The sequence below is a fragment of the Callithrix jacchus genome, chromosome 12 (assembly GCF_049354715.1).
Source record: "Callithrix jacchus isolate 240 chromosome 12, calJac240_pri, whole genome shotgun sequence".
NCBI classification, from domain to species: domain Eukaryota; kingdom Metazoa; phylum Chordata; class Mammalia; order Primates; family Cebidae; genus Callithrix; species Callithrix jacchus.
This window is the reverse complement of record NC_133513.1, coordinates 11,981,058-12,006,888: the sequence shown is the minus strand read 5'-3', so window position 1 is coordinate 12,006,888 and position 25,831 is coordinate 11,981,058. Positions and strand designations below refer to the sequence as shown.

The 25,831-nt window shown below is 40.6% G+C and overlaps 1 protein-coding gene across 2 annotated transcripts in view; it reads left to right on the top strand.

Annotated features, from left to right (window-relative positions):
* Positions 1–25,831, top strand: part of GRIN2A (glutamate ionotropic receptor NMDA type subunit 2A) — a 438,976-nt gene that overhangs the window by 361,425 nt on the left and 51,720 nt on the right. For both annotated transcript variants that reach the window (XM_035266897.3, XM_054242570.2), the window contains exons 9-11: positions 664–789; positions 5,220–5,449; positions 12,799–12,959. In XM_035266897.3, coding sequence (XP_035122788.2) covers positions 664–789; positions 5,220–5,449; positions 12,799–12,959 — 517 coding nt within the window. The remainder of the gene's footprint in view (positions 1–663; positions 790–5,219; positions 5,450–12,798; positions 12,960–25,831) is intronic.

The window sequence follows — 25,831 nt, the reverse complement described above, 5'->3', positions numbered from 1 at the left end:
ATTACAAATGAACCTGTGGCGTGTTTATTTACATTCTAACTTTCTCCCTCTTTTTTATCACTCTTTTTGTTCTGATTATCCTTGACCTAATTTGTAAAATGTCTTATGCTCTTCTCTATTTTTATTATATTATCTGTAGTCTTATAAAATACCTCAAATATTTTGTAGAATAAAGAATAATTTAAATTGAAGAATAAAAAACGACTGGCTGGCCGGGTGTGGTGGCTCACGCCTATAATCCTTGCACTTTGGGAGGCTGAGGTTGATGGATCACCTGAGGTCAGGAGTTCAAGACCAGCCTGGGCAACACAGTGAAACTCCACCTCAACTAAAAATACAAAACTTAGCCAGGCATGGTGGCACATGCCTGTAGTCCCAGCTACTCAGAAGGCTGAGGCAAGAGAATTGCTTGAACCCAGGAGATGGAGGTTGCAGCGGGCAGAGATCCTGTCACTGCACTCCAGCTGGGTGACACAGTGAGTGAAACCCTGCCAAAAAAAAAAAGAAGAAGCAAAAATGACTAGCTTCTTTTCTTTTGAAGGATTGGATTCAAATTAGAGAAAGTATTTTTTGTGAGCTTGCAAATGGATGTCTGGGCTTCCTACTGGAAGTGAGGAAAAGATACCTGATCACGTTTCCATTCCCCCATCTATTTATTTGCAGAACCATTCAGCGCCTCTGTCTGGGTGATGATGTTTGTGATGCTGCTCATTGTTTCTGCCATAGCTGTTTTTGTCTTTGAATACTTCAGCCCTGTTGGATACAACAGAAATTTAGCCAAAGGGAAAGGTAAGAATTCCTTTATGAGCATGATTCAATATTGATGCCATTTAATTTGCCTTTAATGAAATTTTCAGTTTTAGAATATATTACTCTAGGCCAGGCCTGGTGGCTCACACCTGTAATCCCAGCACTTTGGGAGGCTCAGGTGGGTGGATCACTTGAGGTCAGGAGTTCAGGTCCAGCCTGGCCAATATGGTGAAACCCCATCTCTACCAAAAATACAAAAATTAACTGGATGTGGTAGTGCACACCTGTAATCCCAGCTACTCGGGAGGCTGAGGCAGGAGAATTGCTTGAAACAGGGAGGCAGAGGTTACAGGGAGTCGAGATTGTGCCACTGCACTCTAGCCTGAGTGACAGAGTAAGACTCCATTAAAAAAAATACGTTGCTCTGTACTGCCTTGATGTACCATTGTATGAATGCTGTTGGGTCATTGATATTACTTGTAATGCTAGACAAGTATGGTTTATTTACTTCAACTGAAGGATAAAACGAAATGAAATGTTTTAATCTTGTTATAACCTGAAGTCAATAGTTGTTAGGTGAAAGCCATTGGTGTTCAATTTCTTGGAAAAGCAGATTTGAAGGAGCTTTTCTGGCAATTAATTTTAGAAAATGCATGTCAAAAGAAATACTAAAATTGTAATGGGTTTCAACTTCAGTCTATGCAAAGAAAATGACATTATAAAATCTAGTTTAAAAACATTTCTCAAACTACTGAATCAATTTACATTAGTTTGACAATAAATATAACCATAAAGTGATATCTTTCCCCATAGAGTTATATTTTCCTCTTGGTGGTGCCAAGAGGAAATAAAGTTCACTAAGATCAAGTGCATTGTTCTCAGTGCATTGAAGTTAATAAAGGGACAATCAGGAGATAGGAAATTGAATTGGGAAGCATTCATTGGCTATAACTCATTAAAAGGATCCCACTCTAGCCAGGTTTTATGTTATACACATGGACACATTACACCATTTTGAGTGGGCTTTCCTCAGTGGGAAATACCTTCTTAGTGGGTGTTATCAGAAAAGTGTCAGGGCCAAATCTCTTTCCCAAAAAAATGACTTGATATGGTAGAGGATAGAACATAAAGTCTCATATCCCCCAAAAAGCAGAGCACTTTAATGTAATTGATACATATTCTTTTCACTTGGATGTTTTAATATTGCAAACAGTCAACAAGTCATGGGAATCTATTAGGAACCTAGTTTTACTGAAATCTTTCAACTTCTTCCTCACCATTGAAGAGTGGTGATCACCACATAAACCATCCTCAATCAACCAAATACTAAACAATGCCATAAATAATGATGCTGTGTTTAATGGGAGATTGCAAACCTTCATTTAAAGGGTAATTAAACCACTAAGAAGATTTCCAACAGAGTGGAATCTGAGACAGTTTCTGTGAGTGACCATACTGTGATAGAGTAGATCTTTACATTTGCATAATCAGGGCTTGTGCTGTTGTGAATTTACACATTTATCTGATGAATATTTATCGAGTGGGTACTATGTGCCAGGAGGCACTATACTGCTGCCAGAGATAATGTGGTAAATCAGAGAGAGATTTTCTATCAAGGAGCTTAGAATTTAGTTGCGAAAATAACATAGACACACAAATTAATAATCACAGATTGTAATAAATCTCAAGAAGAAGAAGAAGAAAAACATAGTGACATGATAGTGATGGGGTGAGGACACTATGTTAGATAGGATCGTCCAATGGGAAAGGATGCTCATTGAGCTGAACATGTCACCTGAAGAGTGACATAAGAGTGTGCCTGTGAAAAACGGATACAACCATTTCATGCAAGAGGAACAGCAAACAGAAAAGGCTGAAATTAATCTTGAGATGTTCAAGAAACAGAAGAAGGCTGAGGGGCCATTACAGTGCTCATGCCCATAATCCCAAGGCTTTTGGAGGCCAAGGCAAGAGGAGTACCTGAGTTCAGGAGTTTGAGACTAGATTGGGTAACATAGCGAGACCTCATCTCTACATAAATATATAAAAATAAAATAAAATAAAAAATAATAATTACCCAGGCATGGTGATGCATGCCTGTAGTCTCAGCTACTTAGAAGGCTGAGGTAGGAGAATTACTTGAGCCCAGGAGGTTGAGGTTGCAGTGGGCTATGATCACTGCACTCTAGCCTAGTCAACAGAGCAAAACCCTGTCTATATTAAAAAGTAAAATAAAAGGACATGAGTGAATGAGGTAGACAATAGTATAAGATGAAATCAGAGAGACAGGCAATTGACCATGATAAGCATGTCAAACTTTCTTCAAAACACGGTTGAGGGATGCCAGGCATGGTGGCTCATGCCTGTAATCCCAGCGCTTTGGGAGACCATGGTGGGCAGATAACTTGAGGTCAAGAGTTCCAAACCAGTCTGGCCAACATGGCAAAACTCCACCTCTACTAAGAATACAAAAATTAGCTGGGTGTGGTGGCATGTGCCTGTAGTCTCAACTATTCGGGAGGCTGAGGCAGGAGAATCCCTTGAACCCCCGGAGGCGGAGGACGCAGTGAGCCGAGATTGTGTCACTGCACTGCAGCCTGAGTGACAGAGCAAGATTCTGTCTCAAAAACAAACAAACGAGACAAAAACAAAAAACAATGGCAGGGAGAGGGGTGACATACATGTACAAAGCAAAAAGGTCACTGGGGCTACTTTATCAGGATAGTGGGTGGGGAGAACAGTTGAAAGCGGAATTGGAGGGGCAGTTAAAGTGTCAGTTTTTCAAGGGAAAGGATTGCAGTGACTTGGAACTGGACAAGAACAAAGAAAATTGGAAGGTAAAAATGACCCACAGGCCGTCCTGTGCAATACATTCTCCTTCAACTGAAGCATGCCGGAAAGACTATTGTAAAGGACGCCATCAGGTATTCAAACTCCCCAGCCCCTCCATTCTCTTCAGGCTCTCTGTTGCCAGCTCATTTGCACGTGGCAACTTTCAGGAAATGATACCTACTTGTTTCTTTGTGCAAAATGGTTTTCTGTTACATTTCACTGCACTTTATGGGAAAAGTTATATAGCCCAGTTATATGAATCAGGAATTCCTAGAAGTCTTGGACCAAACTTTGCAACTGCCTACATCTGATTCCCAAATATCTGTTACTTCTGATCAATGTGAATCCCTTAAAAAATTAAGTAGTTCATAAAGTTGACTGGATTAACTCTAAGTTTTTCCCAAGAATTTCCTGCCTCTTAAGAATAAGCCCAGAAGATCATAAAACCAGGCAAATAGAAACAGGAGAGACTGAGATTGAGAATAAGAGAATTAACTGCCTTCTCTTTAATGGGTTTCCTTGTGGGTATTATAAGCATTGCTGTAGCCTGCATTTGGCCTCCAGTGTGCAGAGAGCTTGCTTTTCCTAGGCTTCCTGCCCAGCACTTCATAACTTCCATTAATGTAAATTTACTTCTGCCACTTTATTTATTGCCCACTCTGCTTGCATTGCCAGGTGACATCTGAGTAGATCATTTTTTCATGTCTTCATTTACTTAAGTGACATAAAAATTAACCTCCTGTTAAAGAAATACCTTCTTCCCCATGAAATGAGGACATAAATTGGTTTTTTTTTCCCGTGCAAAACAAAGACTTGAAAACCCTAACGTGTGTGTTTTACAGCCTGCATATGCCCCATCTCCATAAATTCTGGCATATTGTTCTGTCTCTTTAGTTAAGTCTGTTGCAAGGAACATTTAAGAATCTTAAAAGGGCTGCATAGCTATTGCAAGGGTATACTGAAAAAAGTGGTGTAATATGACATCAGTGTTCAATTTCCATGACCCTGCAATGAAATGTCTTATATCTGTGAAGGGTTGGAAGAATTAAGATCTATTGTTCCATTCCTTAATGTCTCCATTTTGAGAGGACTAAAAGTTTGGTTTAATTTTTATGTTGTGCACACTTTACATCTAAGTTTGAACAGGAGCAATTGCAGGGACAATTGCATCAGAATACTAAACATCAGTCCCGCTGAATTGCATGGTTCTTATACGATAGCACATCCAATGAATTTGGAAGCAGTCCCCATACACACATTTTTGTCAGGTTCTCTTTATGTTTATTAAGAAGATTGGTTCTCTCAAATGAGAATCAAATCCAAATTTAAAACGGGTCATAACACTACTTCTTATTCAAACTCCCATTTTGCATAACCATTTTCGTTTTCTTTCTTTCTTTTTTTAAGGAAATGTGGCAAAAATCCAGTTAGATAGAAATGTGAGAAGAATACTGACTTTTAAAGAAAAAATAAGTTATTGCGGCTGTGGTTTTAGAAGGGTCACAGGACACAACTATGATATCATTTCATATTCTGGCAACCTTCAGTGTTGCTGGTGGCTGCAGCATGGTTCTTATACACACACAAATATGTATTTTTTGAGAAAATATTGAGAAGGTTCTTTTTGTCATCTGCAGCACCCCAAGGGCCTTCTTTTACAATTGGAAAAGCTATATGGCTTCTTTGGGGCCTCGTGTTCAATAACTCCGTGCCTGTTCAGAATCCTAAAGGGACCACCAGCAAGATCATGGTGTCTGTATGGGCCTTCTTCGCTGTCATATTCCTGGCCAGCTACACAGCCAATCTGGCCGCTTTCATGATACAGGAGGAATTTGTGGACCAAGTGACTGGCCTCAGTGACAAAAAGGTAAGGTCATCTTGCTTTCATCTCTATCTGAGGACTGGTCTTAACTGCTGTCCTTTCAGGAGGAAGAGATTCAGGTGTTTCTCACTGAGATCCATCAACTCTAATGCACAAAAGTCAGAAGGGTTTTTATCTCAAACTGGCATCTTTTCCAAAGTTTTTGAAACAGAACCTTAAGCTTAGCTCTCCTAGGTCTAAAAGATTCCAGTTCTAATTTGGAAGCATGGTTTTCCCAAGTGGTCTCATTTTCTTTTTACATGATCTTTTGGATGATGCTTGTGAATGGCCTGTGACTCAAATGCTTAGGTTGAAATTCATCCTTTTGAAAGTGTAATGTTGAGGAAGGCCTATTTGCCTAGATGAGAAAAAATGGGGTGAAGGAGCACTTTATGCTGTGGGTACCTCATCTGTGACATGAAAAAAGTCATCTCTAATCCCTACCCAGAGACAAAATTACCTGACAGCTCCTCTTTTCCATACAGCCAAATCAGTCTCAGCATCAGCACTCCTGACTCACCTGAAATGTCTTCAAGGCACACAAAAAGAGCAGAGAGTTTTTTTGTGTGTGCTTTTTTTTTTTTTTTTTTAATTTCCCACTGGTTCCTTCTACTCAGATATATCACTAATCTTCCCTCATGGAGCTGTACTTCCCACATCACTAAGACAGGAGTAAAAACACCTGCTCTCTCATTCTCCACTGAAATGAAATGTAACAAGGGTTACTGAGTTTGAGTAGCTATTCAGAAATGCACATTGAGGAAGAAAAGGGGTAAACTGGATGCATCCTTCTATTGAAATTTTAATTCAGGAAACATCCTGACTTGCTAAGCTCAGCAAGTATTGAGATTGCAGCACTGCAAAGATTTTCTGTTCCGTGTATGGGGGGATAATTTGTCTCTCATTATAAAACCTCACTATCATATCTTGTTGACACGAGTCTACATATATCCTTTTGGCATTCATCAACAAACTGCTGAATGGAAAATCAATCCATGGTAAGTTTTTACAGCTTATCCATGATACATACTGTGACTGAAAGAATCTTGTCAAGAGAGTTGATGAGGGGTCATTTCCACAAAGACATTGGAGTGGCTCACCTCTCTCTGATGGCTTCTGATTGAGGCTTCAGTGAGGGTCACCCTACTTACCATGGCATACAAAGCCCTGTGTTACCTGTCTCACCTACTCCCACATTTCCTTCCTCTTGCTCCATCCCTGTCACTAAGTTTACTTCCAACTCAGTTTCCTTGTACCTCTTATGGCCTCTGCCTAGACTGTTCTTCCCCAGTCTTCTCATGGCTGGCTTCTCCTGGAATTTCAGGCCTTAGGGAAGATGTGATTGACCTCTTCAGGAAAGTCTTTCCTGGCTACTGTTGTAAACTTGGCAGAATGAATCCAGGTTCCCAAGAAACTTAAATTCTCATAGAAAAAATGAACAATATACAAGTAAACATCAAGGAAGAAACAAATCAGGGGCAGAAAAAAAGTGTTATAAAGAACATAAAGCTGGGGAAAGAGAACCTCAGGGATATACTTTTGATAGAGTTATTTTGCACTTAGGAAGTGCTCTGGACATCCTTGCTGGGTGGATGAATACATGCATGGTATAGTGGACACTGTGGGCACCCCACCTGGATCTCCTGGGATCCCTTTTGCAGCCATGTGTGCCCAGCGCCACCTTTCCATGCTTTGCTGACAAAGCCTCGCTTCAGGGATCCTCAGTGGATTTTTGCCTTTGGGCACTGGAATGGTAAATGCCTGGCAATTTAAGTTCTCGCAAGCTTTGGGGTCACCTGTAACCAAAGACTAATCAGTGTGAGAATACAGAGGCCCAGCTGCACCCCTGCTTTGAAGCAGGAAAACTTTAAGGTATGATCACTCCCTGGAGCTCCCTGAAGACTGAGCTGAGAGGGAGACTTGGCCTTAAATCAGACCCTTGGTTTTTCCCCCTTCTCCAATCTTTCCTAACTTTCTCCCACTCCCTTGCTGACTTCTGGAACCCTTCACTACTAAATCATGCTCACCACAAATTTTTCACTTGTGGTCAGCTACTGGAAGATCCCCATCTGAAGCACATGGTATCTCAGAAGCAGCAGATAACAATGCACTGCATTTAGAGTCAGAAAAGTCACGTTTCCTCTCTGCCACTTGCCAGCTGTATGATGTTTTTAAAGCCATGTCACCTCACGGTGCCTGCTTAATTTGCTCTGTAAATTGGGGAGTCACAATTGCAGTGAGGATGAAAGGGAACCACATATGTAAATGCACCTTGTAGCGTATAAATCCCTCTCCAGATACGAAGGGCTGTTATGCAACTCTGTCGCATTACGGGGTCAAAAGTGCAATTCCTAGAAGTGATTGGAAGTACAGTGGAAGCAGTGGGAAGCCATGTCCTGGAAGAGAGGATTTTTCATAAAGTGGTTAGCGGAGTATTTATCTTTTTGTTGCTATTTTCAAAGGCAAGAGGGGGGAAAAGCCTTACCACATAGTTTTGGGTCTAAATAACATGACCACTTGAGGGAAAACTAATTAAAAGCACTAATAATTTGACTGACCTTCACTGACTTGGAAACATCCAGTAACAGATACCATATCCTCAAGAGACAGTTCCCATGCTCAAAGCATTAGAGGCAAGCTGATAGCTCTTTTAATTAAATGTTTGATACAATGAGATAAATAGCAAAATTCCTGGAGTGAATAAGCTCAATGCTCCCTGAAGATTAATAGAAGATATACCAAGAAAGTCTGCAAAATAAAAATCTATATTCAATCAATTTATTTTAATATTGAACACTGTGGTTGGTTTTGTTTTTGCTTTTTATTTGTTTACCATGAATACCTGTATAACAACTCAGGTTTACAATACTTTTAAGCCATTAGTGCTTGCTGCGAAAGAATCATATTGGAGCCCATGGTATGCTCAGATGAGCTGGGACTTAAATTATAAATAGGTGAATTCATGGGTAAGATGCTTCCCTAGGAATTATTAAGAGAAAATCAAAATGTTGATGGGGATGCATTCCAAAATATTGGGAATTACTCTGTTAGAGGAAATCCACCTCAGGGAGGCAGATTTATGTTGTGCTCTACAGCAATATTATGTTTGGGGTCAGATGGACCTGGGTTCAAATCCTGACCTTGCCATATAATTGTCTGGCTTTCTGTATATCAATATCCCCCTAGGCTTAATTTCCTGTAAAAGAGAAGATATTATTTCCTTTCTGGCAAGGTTGATAGGAGGATTAGAAATAATCCTCACACCATGCCTGGCACACAGTAGATGATCCTGTAATGTGTTATTTCCTTCTTCCACCCTCCTCCTTTCCACTCCCCTCTCTCATTTCTCCCCCTCTCCCTCTCTTTATCTCCCTTCTACTCCTACACCTTCCATTATCTTCATCATTGCCTGACTCAAACCATTCTTGGCTTCTGAGGCCTGAAATGTTATTGCACTGAGTTGGTCTTTTGTGACAACCAATGGAGGGAATTCAGGGAACTTCTCCCAGTGGATGAGCCCACAAATGCATTCTTAGGGAGCCATGCTGTCTCTGGGCACTGTGCTGCTGCCACTGGGTGGTCCCAGTCCAGGCAGCCAGGCCTCCTCCTTGCCGATCCTCTCTCTGCTCAAGGACACACCTGCTTGCTGCTCACATCAAGAAAAGCACGTGGGACTTCACCAACAGAAGACTGTACTAGAAATAGGGGTTCCCGTTGCCAGATGTCCCTTATTTACAGGCACAGAAGACAGATATTTTTAATAAATGTGTAGCTTTTGGTTCATAAAAAAAAAGAAAAAATGTCTTGGTTAATTACTGCATTTTTCTGGAAATTTTATCTCCTAGTGTCATCTCTACCTCCTCCATCACCAAATGCTTGCCATGTCTTAGTCACTTGGATGACCTTCAGACTTGCCTCCATATTGGATGGAAAAAAATTAGAAACTAATGCTCTGTTCTCCAAACCATAAGGAGACTGCCTGCATTGTTTGGCTGAAATTATGTTGGTAATAACAGGTGACCTATCTCAAGCATTAGAGGATGCCAGGTGTTCTTTCAAACACTTTAATATATGTTGCAAAAATAATATCCAATTTACAGGCAGAGAAATTGAGGCTCAGGAGCTTAAATGGCTGCCCCGATGATGCACTTTCTTTTTTTTCTTTTTCTTTTTTTCTTTCTTTCTTCCTTTCCTTTCCTTTCCCTTTCTTTCTTTCATTTCCCTTTCTTTCTTTCCTTCCTTCTTTCTTCCTTTTCTTCCTTTTCTTTCTTTCTTCAACAGAATCTTGTTCTGTTACCCAGACTGGAGTGCAGTAGCACGATCTCAGCTCACAGCAACCTCAGCCTCCCAGGTTCAAGCAGTTCTCTGCCTCAGTCTCCTGGGTAGCTGCGATTGCTGGCACCCACGACCACACCTGGATACTTTTTTGTGTGTGTATTTTTAGTAGAGATAGGGTTTCACCATGTTTGCCAGGCTGGTCTTGAACTCCTGACCTCATGATCCACCCACCTCAACCTCCCAAAGTGCTGGGATTACAGGCATGAGCCACCTCACCCAGCCAGACAGCGCAGTTTCTAAGCAGCAGATGAGAACCTGAATTTGGTTCCTCTAAGTCCAAAGCTAGGCGAAATCAGTTAACCTACACAGCAGGGGAATCCTTCAGACAAGCCCGAAGCGTTCTTCTGACTACAGATATTGTGATTACATTGTTCTGTGGTTTTGCTGACAATGGAGACCTCTACCCTACCCCTTCCTTTGCTAAAGCCCACATTGGTTTCTTTCTGCTTGCTCGTGGAACTCTCTGGAGGAATCATTCTCATAGGAAGCATGGAATGTGTCCTGGATGTAGACCTTGGGACTTAAGAGATGAGCCATCCTTACCCCCTCACTGTTTTTCACGCTATAGGTCATGACTCTTTAGTGAGCCATAAAATTAAGGATTGTAACATTTAAAAAAAAAAAAAAAAAAAGAACATAATGAATAACCTCAGAGTATTTCACAGATAGAAAGAATGAGTGCTGTGAAATTTTGCATGTGTGTATGGAGTGGCGATGGAAAATGTATTATGAGTCATGCTTTAAAGAGCTTGACAGTCTTCAGTCTAGTGGGAAAGGTTCCTGGAGCTTGTGTCAGGTTGAATTTTGTCTGGGTGATAGTACCATCAAGGCCAGAGAAGTGTGGAAACCATCACAGAGACTGAATATCTGTCTCTGCCACTGTGTGACCCAGAGGCAGGGAAGAAAGTGAATTTTTTAAGACCTATGCAGCTTCTCTGCAACAGATGGGGAGTGAAGTGGGAGGCATTTAGTCAAATAGGCCATCTATGGATGTCTCTGGAGATTGGGAACGGCTGCCTACAACAAGAAGATTTGTGAACAGCGCTATTACCTCTCTCCTCCTGAGCAGGCAGCTGCTGTGAGGATGAGCCTGGGCTTGGCCTTCTGAGCTTTTGGTGATGACTTAAGGGGCGCTGCTTGGCAGGGTGACTGCAAAAAGCATTTTGCTGTTTACATACACACACATGCACACATGGATGCACGTGCTCCCAGGGCAAGGCATGCCCTGGTGGGAGGGTCTCATTTGGACAATGGATGGCCACTTCTCCCAAATCCACTTATGACTGCTTATTAGGCAGCAGCATGCCTAATTTAGGGAAAATGATTTTCAACTGGAAATTTTAATTAATGGTGAAATGAAGTGTGAGTCTGGAAAAAAGAATAATGTTTCTAACTGGTCTGATTCTTGGGTAAATTTGTACACTTACCCTGGCGGCTCTTGGTTCCGTGGAAGGCACATTGTTCTGGAAGTTAGAGAGAACCTGCATTGTGTTCCTGGTTCTGACACTGATTTTCTGAGTGCTTTTCCCCTCCTGAGGTCTCCAAGACTTTATGTCTAAATGAGGAGAGTCATTAGCAATGGTCTCTGAGGAACGGTAGAGTTAAGACCTCAGCCTGTGGTCAGGCGCATCTAGGTTTAAATTCTGGGCCACTGTGTGGTAGTTGCATAATCTTAATTAGGTCACATGACCTCTCTGTCTCAGTTTTCTCATCTGTAAGAAGGAGCCTCTAAGATGAGCAACCTGGCATGGTTTTGCAAGGATTAAATGACCTGACGTCTGTCAAGTTCTTGGTATAGTGCTGGACCCGACTAGGTTCCCAGAAGGTGTTAGTTATTATTGTGATTACTTTCTAGTTTCAGAATCCAACATTTCATAGAAAAATAAGGCTCAGGTTCCTTTTTTACTCACCATGATAGTAATAACAAAAGGTAATAATAGCTGTATTTCCGAGTGCTTCTCGGAATAGTTCAGGCACTATTCCAGTTACTTGACAAATGTTGTATGTTGAGATCTTTATGGTAACCCCACAAGGGAAGTCCTGGTATGATCCCCACTCTACAGATGGAAAAGAAATGGAGGCAGCATGAAGTGAATGAGTTAGCTAGGGTTCTATAGCTTGTAGGTGATAGAACCCAAGTGTCCAACCAGCCAGTCCGAGCTCCCACTTATAACCATAGCCCTGTGCCGTCTCTAGTGTTTAGCTGTATTTCTGGAACTCAGATCTGGTTCTATCAACTTTGACTTTTATTGAGACAGCAAAAACATTAAAGCTGTGGACATACAGTATCAGCCAGTTCATCAGGGAAAACTGGAGATGCATGGACTGCAGGCCTTTATGGGGGGCTTGAGAGCCGAGTGCTGTGCATCTCTGGAAGCTAAAGATCAACAAGGACTCTGGCTCAACAAGTATTCATGGAGCCTGCCATATGCTGGCCATTATGCCTGGAATATGTTAGGCACTAGATAAATATTGCCTGCAGGAGTCAATGAATGACTGAATGGAAAATGAATAAATGGCAATATATAGTCATTTTCTGGGTGAGGTGAAGGTATTTATAAATGGAGTTCAGATAAGGGAGTGATTGGTGGGGATCATAGAAAATTTCATCATAAAGTAGATAAGTGGACTGGACAAAGGTAGTACCTTAAATTCAACTCATTCAGCATTTCTAAGCACTGACTGTGTGCCTAACACTGTGCTAGTCTCTATAACGGCACTGAAAAATTCACAAATACCTATGGAGCACCCTGCCAGGCCCTGTGCTAGAACCTGAGCAATAGTACAAAAGAAAACAGATGCTGTGTCCACCCTCCTGGAGCTCACAGATCAGCTGAAGATGTGATTAAGTAGAAAGAGAGACCAAAAATAAGCATTTCATTGCCATTCTGCCTTAATGCATGCATGTGTTCAACTCCTAACACCAGACAAAATGATCACTAATTTCTTGTTCATTCTCTCCTCCCTTCTCCTCCTTTTCCTCCTCTCTCTCTCTCGTCCTCTCTTTCCCTCTCCAGTTTCAGAGACCTCATGACTATTCCCCACCTTTTCGATTTGGGACAGTGCCTAATGGAAGCACGGAGAGAAACATTCGGAATAACTACCCCTACATGCATCAGTACATGACCAAATTTAATCAGAAGGGAGTAGAGGATGCCTTGGTCAGCCTGAAAACGGGGTAAGGATGGTGGTTTCCTTTTCTCCACAGGTCTGCTGGTGATAAACCTTATAGAAATTGACTCTCGGCATGCCTCAGTTCTTATCTACTCCAATTTTTGTATTTATGGAGAGTGACTGCAGTCCAGATGGGCCCCAGTTGAGGGCTGTTTTGTTAATCTAATCAACATCCCAGGTTTCCTTCTGAGTTGGGATAAGAAAAAGCAAATCCAGGATGCTTTGAAATACACCAAACCAGAGGGGTTTCTTAAACTGATAAAGAAGTTTGTTCGACTCTATAGGATATTTTAATCAAATAGAAAGAACCAAGACAAAGATTTTTATCAGATTTTAGGTAGGAGGTTTTCTGGGAGTGGGGAGGAGTATCTTGCTGACAGGAGCTGATTGAAATAACTACCTGTATAATATTGATGAAAAGAAAGAAAAGATGGGAGAAAGCAATGAGAACTCAAATCATTCAAGTTAAAGCTGGCATTCTTGTCTATCTGTTGGTATCATGGAGTGTAACACAGTTTCCATAGCTGAAGCTGTAAAGAAAAGATAGCACTGGGGTTGAGAGTTTAGACTTTGGAGAGAGAGTTTCTCATACCTCATAGCCTCATACCTAAGATGGGAATAATACTAGGACCTAAGAGAGATAATTTGATGGAAAGTATTTTGGATGGGAAATAGACAGTACTTAAATGTTAGTGTTGTTATTTATTGTAAAGGTTAAATTCGATTCCATGGATTCTTCTAAAAAGTCAGGAATGCATGAAATTCACTTTAGAAAGGATCAAATTCAATAAAAATGATTTTATTTTAAATGAGGGAGTTGTTTAATGAGAGGATTTCGATTATCCATATTAGCTCATATAGGGCATTTCAGTTGTCACAGATTCCTGCATGTGACTGCAGGTGCAGTCTCCTTGCAGCGTGATAAATAGTCTCCTCTTCCGCTGTTCTGCAAGCCCATTGTGAAGGCCTTGATGCTGGCTTTGTGTCTGGTAGGGGGAGACAGAGGCATCTCTAAAGCATCAAAGCCCGGATTTCTGCATAATTCCCCAGTCGTTTAGCTGCGAGGATTCTGTCCTTTCAGTCTGTGCCTTTGGAATCTCTTTGGCATCTCAGCAGGGTCTGGGAGAGCATTTATTTAGAAGTCGAGTCTGTGATTTCTCAAAAATTCATTTTCATAGTGCTCATTCTGGCCTGGAATGATTTTTGTAAACTTTTGAAGTATAACAAAAATGCAGAAAATTCACAGATATTAAGTATGGTACTTTATGGCTTTGCATAAACTGATCATCCAGGTCATCACTTCCTGGAACCCCACCCCATACTCTCTTCCAGTCAATATCTTCTACTGGCCACCTGCGCTTCTAAAGCCATAGACTCTTAGTGCCTGCTATTTTAACATATAAATAAAGCCACACTCTTTTCTTTTTTGTCTTCTTTGGCTCAACATTCTGTTTGCGATGTTGTTGCCTGTAATTTCAGTTCTTTCATTCTCATTGCTGTATAGAGTTTCATTGTTGGAATATACCACAAATGGATGTCTCTCTTCTAATCTTGAAGAACATTTGGGTAATGTCCTATTTTGGGGCTACTATGAATAATGCTTCTTTTGTTAACGAAAGAGCCCATTTCTCTTGATATATACCAAAGACTGCAACTGCTGAGCCATAGAATATTTGTGTATTCCACTTTAGTAGATGTCAGAAAAGACCAATTGTCGATGACCTTACAGTTTAGCCATGGGTTTGGGATTTTTGTTTGTTTCCACTGTGGTCTTTTAATCAATATATGCTGTTGTTTTGGACAGACCATGAGCACAAATGCAGATGATAATGGTTAGAGACAATGGTTGATGCCTAGCTGGCTTTCTCTCCCTCCATTTATTACCCAGAGCACAAAATGGATTTTTTTTTTCCTTTTCAATCTTTTTTTAATATAATAAAAAAAAAAGAGGAGAGAAATGGAAACGATTTGTGGCCATAAATTGTACAAAATGTTTTTTGGAAGCCATATAATAATTATAACATCCATCTTAGAAAACTTGGGCAGATGGCAGATTCACTCTATACTCAATCTCCTTTGTGGAGGATGTTTTGCATTGTTACTTTAAACTCAGAAACTAGAGCTGAAGGAGTGCAAGTCTTTTTTTTTTTTTTTTTTTTGAGACGGATTTTTACTCTTGTTGCCCAGGCTAGAGTGCAATGGCACAGTCTTGGCTCACTGCAACCTCCTTTTCCTAGGGTCAAGCGATTCTGCTGCCTCAGCCTCCCAAGTAGCTATATTTTTGTACAGATGGGGTTTGACCATACTGGCCAGGCACATCTTAAGTTCCTGAGCTCAGGTGATCCACCTGCCTCGGCCTCCCAAAGTTCTGGGATTGCAGGCATGAGCCACTGTGCCTGGCCACAAGTGTTTTCTAAAGAAATAATTCAATATATCCTTAGGGATGAGAGCATAGCAGTGCTCATTCCTGGAGTTTCATTGGAGTTAATGTTGGGGAAAACTGCATACATGTTTAACAGGCTCCTTGATTAATTATTTAAATAAAATAAATTATTATTTTTTTTCAGACAGGGTCTCACTCTGTCACCCAGGTTAAAGTACAGCAGTGAAATCATAGTTTACTGCAGGGTTGACCTCCCTGGGCTCGGGTGATCCTCCCACCTCAGCCTCCTGAGTAGCTGGGACTACAGGCATGTACCACCACACCTGGCTAATTTTTGTGTAGAGATGAGGTTTTGCCGTGTTACCCAAGCTGATCTCAAATTCATAAGGCTCAAGCCATTCTCCTGCCTCAGCCTCTCAATGTGCTGGGATTACAGGAGTGAGTCACTATACCCAGCCTAAATTAAATTTTGAATAGATAAGATATTTATATACTTCAAAAATAAAAAAGCACATAAAAAGAAAAACACTGAAAAGTTTTCCCTCCACACTATTCCTCATCTCATACCCCTCCATGGTAACCACATTTACTGTGTATCCTTCCAATATGTTCTTCTGAATCTTTCTATATTAATGCATAAAGAGCCATAAAGTTATTTTTTTATAGAGTCATAATTTTCGTCATGCAAATGTACCACATTTTATTTGGTCAGCCATCTATTGTTGGTCATTTAGGTTGTTTCTAATCTTCTGCCATTGCAAACAAAGCCACAGTGATCATCTTTGGGTTGCATTTAATGTGGAATAAATGTGAAGAGTGGGTCATAGTTGCAATTTTAACAGATATGGCTAAATCTCCCTCGGGAGGGAGATTTAGCCATATCTGTTAAAATTGTATGAGAGAGCTTATTTCTCCAAACTTTTGCCAATACAATGTATAATTAATCTTTCAAAATTTTGCTAAGGTAATAGGTAAAAAGTATGCTGAGATATAAATTTGCACTTATTTTTAGTAAATTTTGACCATATTTATATACATGATAAAAAGCCATTGGCAATTCCTTTTTTACTTTTATTAATATTTCTATTGGTTTGTTGGTCTTTTTCTTACTAATTTATATATTAGACAGACAAGCCTTTTATTCATGAGGTGATTCTAAATATTTTTCCTGTTTCTTTTGTTGTCTTTTTGAGCTTGCTGATGATGTTTTATTGCCATGCAGATTTAATCTTTTTTGTAGTCAAATATAGCAACCATTTTCTTATGGCTTTTGAATTTGATACGTAATTCAAAAGTCTTCATCACTCTGGTATTACAAGATAATTATCTCGTATTTTCTTCTCTTTTGGTTGCATTTTTAGTATTTGGAATTTTTCTTGCTGGATGGTATGAGACATGACACCAGCTCCTCAGATGATTATGAAAACCAAAATATGAGAATTACCCCCACAGAACAGCACCAAGATCTGATAAACTTTGTGTCGGTTGTGTTTTCTCAATATCCCACTATGAGACTGCAGTCTTTCGAGTATCTACTTCACCACACTAATAGGTCTTTTCCTTCCTTTCCACATCTCTTGTTTCCTTTTTAAATTTTTTATTATGAAATATTTTGCTGTTTAAGGAATAATAATAATACAATGAAATCTTCATGTACCTACCGAGCCTTAAAAAAATAGTCATTCTCGTCCTTCACAATGTGCAGCATCTGTAGAAGCCTCCATCCCTCTGGAAGATTGAGGAAGGTAACCTCATCTGCTCCTAAATTGCTCAGCTTTAGAACATTCCCCAAACACCCTAGAATCTGGCAAGCCTTGACTTAGAGCATCCAGAGCATGCGGCTCAGCTACTGGGTCTCACTGTTCCACCCACACATCTCAGGAACATCTGCTGCCTAGCAAAGCCACGTGCATGCACACCAGGGTCAGAGAAATTGCGGGTTATAATTTTCTGGGAGAGTCTTGAACACCAGACAGGCTTTGGATTACAGCCAAGTGACAGTCCCAGCTGGGTTGGAGTCTGGGCTCAGGAGTTAGCTAGCTGTGTCCTGAGGCAAGTCATGTCACCTCTCCAAGTCACTTTCTAGTTTCCTCATCTAAGAAGTGAAATGGTTGAATTATTTGATCTCTGAACTAGTTCTGAGATTTTGTGTCAAACGCTTGTGAAAACTCAGATAAATCACATATAAAATGACTGTTAGTTTTGCAGAAAGGATTTAGAATCATGCCCCCAAAATGAGTGCCTCCATGCCTGGCCAGTGGACCAATTGTACCTGAATCACATGATTGCCGGTTAAAATGCAGATTCTTTGGCCCAGCACAAGGCTTTCCCTCTAGGTATGGAGCCTGTGAATCTTCATCATAATAAACATCACCCCACAACATGCCACACCACGTGATTTTGAGACATATGAATATTTGAGAACTAATGTTTGAGAAGTCCAACCCACTATCCATTGTGCAACTGAGCCGAGAACTATTTTAAAGGAGTTCGATAAACACATTTTATTGGGATAGGCATATACAAAGCAGACAAACCAAATGCTTGTCTTTGGAATCCATAATTTTTTGAAGAAAGGCATAGGCAGAGAAAAGCTTGAAAGCTAAGTTTTACCGTTTATCGAAATTCATAATGAAAGGAGATAAAGTAATTATCAGACAAACCAGTGAGAAAAGAAGGTTTGATATGTAAACATCAACAGAGATGGGATTTTTCAGGCACAGATCTGTTGTGCCTTGTGGGACTCCTGTGAACCAAAGGTGGATGAGCGTCAGTAACCCTAGGTTTCTAGACTAATGCTTCTCGAGCCTAGCCTGAGTCTGAATCAGAATAGGTGTTAATAAAAATGTAGATTCCTGAGCCCCACCAAGCCAGTTGAATCAGAAACTCTGTAGGGAAGGGTCTGAAGATCTGCATGGTTTAACGAGCTCTTCAGGTGACTCCGATATGCCCTAATCAAATTTTAAGAACATCCGCTCTAGAAGAGGGAACTGAAGCTGAAATGAGTGGAGACAAATTTAGATTTACAAATGCTCAGTCATCAGAAGCTGATGTTCTCCAAGCCATTTTGGCACAGGGGCAAAACTGCAAGCATCGCACTTATGCCAGATTTAAATTAAACAACGTCCCTAGAACTCCAAAGAGTCTAATCTTTCATGGTGGGATCATTTGTGTTTTTATTTTAATTGGTTTTCATGTACAATTCTGGGTGTATACATTTATGGAAAAGTCTCAATTTCCTTAGAAGCCTCAGTTCTCAGGATCCCTAGTCCCCTGTGCAATTTCATTGTCAGCTCTACAATGTCAGGAAACAGGCAGGTCTCTGTTGGTTTCCTTTAAATGTAATAGTTGCAGAGAATTGGAAGGGAGGATTGTCTTTTTCTCCCCAATATTTTTTATTGTGATAAAATATACGTAGCATGAAATTTGCCATCTTCACATTTTTAAGTGTTCAGTTCAGTGGCATTAAATACATTCATAATGTGATACAACCATTACCACCATCTGTCTCTAAAGGTCTTCTTTATCTTGTAAAACTGCAGCTCTCTACTAAACAAAAACTCCTCATCCTCCTTTCCCCCAGCTCCTGATAACCACCATTCTCCATGTTTTGTCTTTATGATTTTGACTACTCTAAGTACCTCATCTAAGTGGAATCATACAGTAGTGGTCTTTTTGTGACTAGCTTATTTCGCTTAGCATAATGTTCACCTATGTTTTAACATGTGTCAAAATTTTATTCTTTTTTAGGGCTAAACAGTATTCCATTGTATTCAGACACCACATTTTGTTCATCCATTCATCTTTCAATGGACACTTGAGTTGTCTCAACATCTTAACTATTTTGAATAAGGCTTCTATGAACATAGATATGTGAATATATTGTTGAGACTCTGGTTTTATTTTTTGGCATATATGCAGAAGTGAAATCATTGGATCATATGGCAGTTCTATTTTTAATGACTGAGAAACCACCATACTGTTTTCCACAGTCCCATTTGCATTCTCACCAACAGTGCAGACGGGTTCCAATTTCTCCACATCCTCACCAATACTTGTTGTTTTCTGTTTTTCTAATGCAAGCCATCCTACTGGGTATGAGGTGGTATCTCATTATAGTTTTGATTTGCACTTCCCTAATGATTAGTGGCATTGAATGCTTTTCTACCTGTTTATCGGCCAATTATATGTCTTCTTTTGAGGAGTGGATATGCAAGTCTTTTGGCCACTTTAAAATTGTGTTTTCTGGGCTTTCCTCTTTTTTTTTTTTTTTTTGGTTGTTGTTGTTAGGTTTCAGGAGTTCTGTATATAATCTGGGTATCAATCCCTTATCAGATATACAATTTGCAAATATTTTTTCCTATTCTATGGGTTACCTTTTTATGTTCTAGCTATTACATTGATAGTGTCTTTTGATGCACATTTTAAAAAAGATTTAGGGAGTGTTGTCTTTTGACCAATAAATATTTTTCTAAAAGGCTTGGGTTGTCTGTCCTCAGTGATGTGTCTATAAAAACAGTAGAACAGTGTAGTCATCTCCCTGGATGTGTTTGAAATGTCTTCATAGAAAGTTTTGCATTGAAAAACAAATGAGCATTGAATTTCTATCCTAGAGTACAGGTTTGCAAAGCCTGTGGGACTTAGGAATGCACAGTTTTATTAGCACTTCTAATGATTGGGATGTAGGTAATCCATGGCTTTGGAAGGTTAGTTAGTTGAATATTGAGAGATGGAGTTCTGTAGTGAGCAGACAGGACAAGGAAGAGGAAGGATATTTCAGAAGGAAGGTGCCAGATGGGTGGAGGTGTGGCAAAATGTGAGTTTAGGTTTAGGCATATTAAGTTGGAAGTGTCTTTGGGATACCATCATCATATGTCCAGGCATCTTTGCACTTAATGCAACCTTACAGTTGGTGAGCTGCAGCCCTGAGCACTTCACCTGCCTAATTTCAATTAATCCTCACAACATCCCTACAATCTGGGTACCATTAATATCCCTTTTAAGAGATAAAGAATCTGAAGCTCAAACATGTTAACCTAATTACCCAATAGGCTCTTCACCTAAGTAACTACATTGCAGAATTATTAAGTATAGAAGTTAGGCTTACTTCCCCACTTGGAAATAAGCAGTTAGAAATATGGAGTTATGGTTCAGGGTAGAATTGAAAACTAACATTCTATATTATATATGTGCATATATATGATAGAGTACATATCGTATTAATTGATGATCTGAGAGTTGATAAAAGCACAGCATGATCATTTCTATCCTCAAAGGAAGCTGGTTTGGGGATATCAGCATTCCCAAGGCAAAGGTAAACCAGGAGAGTGTAAGATCTTCACTGGAGTTCAGTTGCTATGCAGAGCAAATTTTTTCAAAGATGCCATTTAAGCAGGTTTTATTTGCTGTATTTTATCAGTCAAACAGAATCAAACACATATGGTTCATTTCCAGCTACTGAATTCAAAAGCGGGCATAGACATCAGGGTTCAGCGAGCTGTTCTAAATGGGATAGCGTCATCTCCAGAGAAAATCAGATCAACAATGACCTGGTTTCTGAGATCCACCCCCACATTGCAAACAAAGCTCAAAAATAATTGCTACCACATCATAGAGTTAGTAAGTTTTTTCCTTAATAAAAACTCAAGAAAGCACAGACATCTTTTCTTTTTTCTGTACTTGGAATTATTTCATTGTAAACTTGATTAAAATGATATTAAACGATTATCAAGGCCATCTATAAAATTTTTTTTAAGTCAAAAAAATGGGGCTGTTAAAGTGAGATTATAATTCTTTGAGCTCAGAGATGGAAAAAAATGAAAAATGCAGATAAAAAATATATCAAAATGTTATCAGAGATGCTGCTAGGTGATTGGGATGATGGAATTTATATCCTTTTACATTTAAGAAAATTTCAGCAACACAGTATAACTTGCAATAACTATAAAAAAGTTTCTTCTGATTATAATTCTTTATTTTTTCCTGCATTTCATTCTTGTTTGGCCAACATGTATATACAATTCGTACAAGTTGAATCAGTGCATGTCCAAATTTGTTTTGCTTTTCTCAATTAAAGCATACAGCTCTGCTATTTAGTTTCCATAGTTAAGGACCAGGTGATAATTCATTGAACTAGAGGGATATTAATTAATTTAGCCTTTACTGCTTTCTGTTTTCATCAGGCCTTGACTAGCCCTGAAGTTATTTTTGAAAAGGTTGCTGATACGGTTATTACAGGACAGCTTGTGGAAAATGTCATCCTGTGCCAGCCCTCACACTTCTGTCCATGAAGAGCAATTGCTTTGTTCTGTTTGAGGAATGCTTTCATCTTGTGGACAACACAATTCTTGTAACAATGTATAATTTTCTAGTTTTCTTTTTGCTTGGACAATTTAGAGCTTAATGTGTGATTCTTCTTTCACAATTGTGGAGCCTGTGGCCTGAGTCTTTGTTTACTGACTTTCCCTAAGGCCTACCTGCTATTCCACATCTGAATTCAGTCAACTCCAATTACTTTATCCATATGTATAAACCTTTTTCTATTCCAGTGAGTGTGAACCACCTGAATTGTTTTGGAAACTAAACAAGGTATTTCTTTTTCCTGTCTTTCTTTTTTGTTTTTGTTTTGAGACAGAGTCTTGCTCTGTGGCCCAGGTTGGAGTGCAGTGGCAGGATCTCAGCTCAGTGCAACCTCTATCTCCCAGGTTTAAGTGATTCTCATGCCGCAGCCTTCCATAGTGGGATTACAGGGATGGACCACCATGCCCGGTTAATTTTTGTATTTTTAGTAGAAATGGGGTTTCGCCATGTTGGCCAGGCTGGTCTTGAACTCCTAGCCTCAGGTGATCCTTTCCTGCCTCGGCATCTCAAAGTGCTGGGATTACAGGCATGAGTTACTGTGCCCGACCCAAGTGAGATATTTCTAACTAACAGATACCATTTATTGCCTAAGTGCCAGGTACTGTTTAAACGTTTTACTGTTTTAAATGCTTTGCCTCCATTATCTAATTTAAACATCATGACAACTCTAATTTAAACATCATGACAACCCTATACAATGGTGACTATCATGATTTTCATCCACCATTGAGGAAACAGACATTGAGAGATGAAGCAGTGTCTGGGATCAGTCTTAATGCATAGCCATGCTTTGAGTCACAACATAAATAAAATGAAAAATATGACTGTTCTCATATTATTCCACAATTAAGGTCATTTCTAATTGCCCATCACTATACAATATCTAGTACCAAGTTTGTTCATATTTTTACTTTAAAGGGTCTCTTTTTTCTTTAAACTCTTTACTACTGTTTCAAAAGGGATAATATTTCTTCTTCCATTGAGATGAGGAAAAGAAATGAATGCATGGAGGGAGAGGGTGGAGGAAATAAATTCCTTAGATTCGAGCCAAACCACAGGAAGAATATGGTCAGAAAATTCCTGCTGGGGAAGAACTGTTAAGAAGCAGGAACTCTCTGGCAGGTCCTATATCCTTAGGGATCACCTCTTGTTGATTGTTTGCTTGTTTGTTGGTTGGTTGGTTTTGAAACAGTCTCACTCTGTCACCCAGGCTGGAGTACTGGAGTGCTGTCACATGATTTTGGCTCACTGCAACCTCCGCCTGCTGACATCAAGTGATTGATTCTCCTGCCTCAGCCTTCTGAGTAGCTGGGACTACAGTTGTGGGCCACCATGCCTGGCTACTTTTTGTATTTTTAGTAGAGCCGGGGTTTCACCATGTTGGCCAGGCTAATCTTAGACTCATGACCTCAGGTGATCCTCCTGCCTTGGCCTCCCAAAGTGCTGGAATTACAATTGTGAGTTATCATGCCCAGCCCAAGTCAGGTATTTTCTACCTAACTGAGACCATTTATTGTGATCTTACCCAAGTGTCAGGTACTTGGTTTTTTGTTTTTTTGGAGATGGAGTCTTGTTCTGTCACCCAGGCTGGAGTGCAGTGGCGTGATCTTGGCTTACTGCAGTCTCTGCCTCCCAGGTTCAAGTGATTCTCGTGCCTCAGCATCCCAAGTACTGAGACCACAGATGTGCACCAGCACGCCCAGCTAATTTTTGTACTTTTAGTAGAGATGGGGTTTTACCATGTTGGCCAGGCTGGTCTCAAACTCCTAACCTCAAGTGATCTGCCTGCCTCAGCCTCCCAAAGTGCTGGAATTATAGGCATGAGCCACCGCAACTGGCCTACCTCTTGTTATTGCTTGCTGAACTCACGTGAGAACTTCAAACACGTGATCTCCTTTCCTCCTGATTCAAGTCTGCCAGACAGTCTTTTTCTTGGTTTATGGAGGATACTGAAGTTCAGGCAGAAGCCACAGCTCGTCCAAATGTTAACTAACATCTAGTGAGTAGCAGAGCCAGCATTCAGTTGAAAACCCAACATCTCTTTTGACCCATGATGTTGTGCTAACCCTCTGCTTGTCCTGAGAAGGGAACAGCTCTGGCAAGGGTTGTACCCATCTGTTACAAGGTCGTGGGGTGAGGAGATCGGAACTTGATGCTCTTACCAACAAAACATCTCAGATTTGTAATAGCTCATCTTCCTTTCTCCCCAAAGGAAAATTATAAACACAGCTCCACTGACCCAGGTGCTAAAATATTCATGGTATTAAAGTAACAGCCCTGTGTGTTCTCTTGCCTCAGGGAGAAGTGAGTTTTCCTGCCACTGGGCTCACTCAGGTCACAGAAAGTCTTTAGCACAGATTAGGAGACACTGTTTGCACCCCATGGAAAGTGCCCAGGGCCAACCCCAGACAGCTGCCTCTCCCCAAGCAAGCCCTGCCTCCTTCCTCCCATAGAGAAATGCGGGTGGAAAAGTGATAGGAACTCAGGTTCTGCACCTTCTGGTGTCCCTATTGAAGCAGTTTCCTTGAGTGGCCATAACAAATGACCGCAGATACGGTGTTTGCAACAACAGAATTTTATTCTCTCAGTTCTGGGGACCAGAAGTCTAAAATCAAGGTGTCAGCAGGGCCTTGCTCCATCTGAAGGCCCTAAGGGAGGGTTGTTCTTTGCCTCCTCCAGTTTCTGGTGCCTCCAGGTGTTTCTTCATTTGTGGCTGCATCACTCCAATCTCTGCCTCCATCTCTGGGTGATCTTCTTCCCTTGGTATGTCTCCTCCTCTTCTAAGGACACCAGCCATTGGAGTTAGGACCTGTCCTAACTTGAGACTTTATCTCAAGATCCTTAAATAATTATATCTACAAAGACATGAATTTTAAATAAGGGTATACTCGGACATTCCAGGTGGGCATGAATTGGAGGGTCTACTCCCCCAGGCTGTAGTGTGGTTTTCCCAACATCAGCGCTGCCAGAGGAGACTATCCTCAGGTGTTTGGGAGTCCAAAGGAAGAGGCCATGCTGCCCAGTGCTTTATCTGGGTGTGCTGCAGCAAGTGGTGTTGTATTCCACGAGGATGCACAGTGCACAGGTATACAAGGTGGATTCTTATGTGTGAACTCCCACCATCGGGTGGTTTTTATTGTGCTGGCCGATTTCCTGTACCTTCTCTATCCCCTGTCTCCTGGTCTCTGTTGTTTAGGTAGCCCTCACTCCATGCCAGTAGGTTTTTTTGGTGGGGACGGAGTCTGGTTCCTTTGTCAAGGCTGGAGTGCTGTGGTGCGATCTCAGCTCGCTGTAACCTCCACCTCCCGGATCAAGCAATTTTCCTGCCTCAGCCTCCAGAGTAGCTGGGATTACAGGCCCATGCTACCACACCCAGCTAATTTTTGTATTTTTAGTAGAGATAGGGTTTCACCATGTTGGCCAGGTTGGTCTCAAACTACCCTCCTTGGCCTCCCAAAATGTTGGTATTACCAGCATGAGACACCAGCTTGGCCCCGGGGGGCTTTTATAAGTGCATTACTTATAACTCTTCATTCAATCTTTACAGCTTCTCCATGAGGTCAGCATGCCTAGCATCTCCACTATACAGACAGGTTAAGTCATGACACAGGCACAGTGCTGGTAAGCTTTAGAGCTGGGACTTGAACTGGCTCTAGAAGCTATGCCCTTAACTATTATGCTATATTGTTTCTCATTAAAAAATATATCCTCATTTTAAAACAAATATAAAAATACAGATAAATAAGTATTCCTTTGGTTTAGCATCTCAATGCCAAAGTGTTGTCTGTTTGATGTACATTCCATTTCTCCCAGACTTTCATTATATGCATTTGCATTTTTTTTTTGAGACTGAGTCTTACTCTGTTGCCCAGGATGGGGTGCAGTGGCATGATCTTGGCTCACTACAACCTCCACCTCCCAGGTTCAAGTGATTCTCCCGCCTCAGCATCCCGAGTAGCTGGTACTACAGGGGGGCACCATGACACCCAGTTATTTTTTTGTATTTTTAGTAGAGATGGGGTTTCTCTATGTTGTCTAGGTTGGTCTTGAATTCCTGACCTTCAGTAATCCACCCACTTTGGCCTCCCAAAGTGCTGGGATTATAGGCATGAGCCACTGCATCTGGCCTGCAT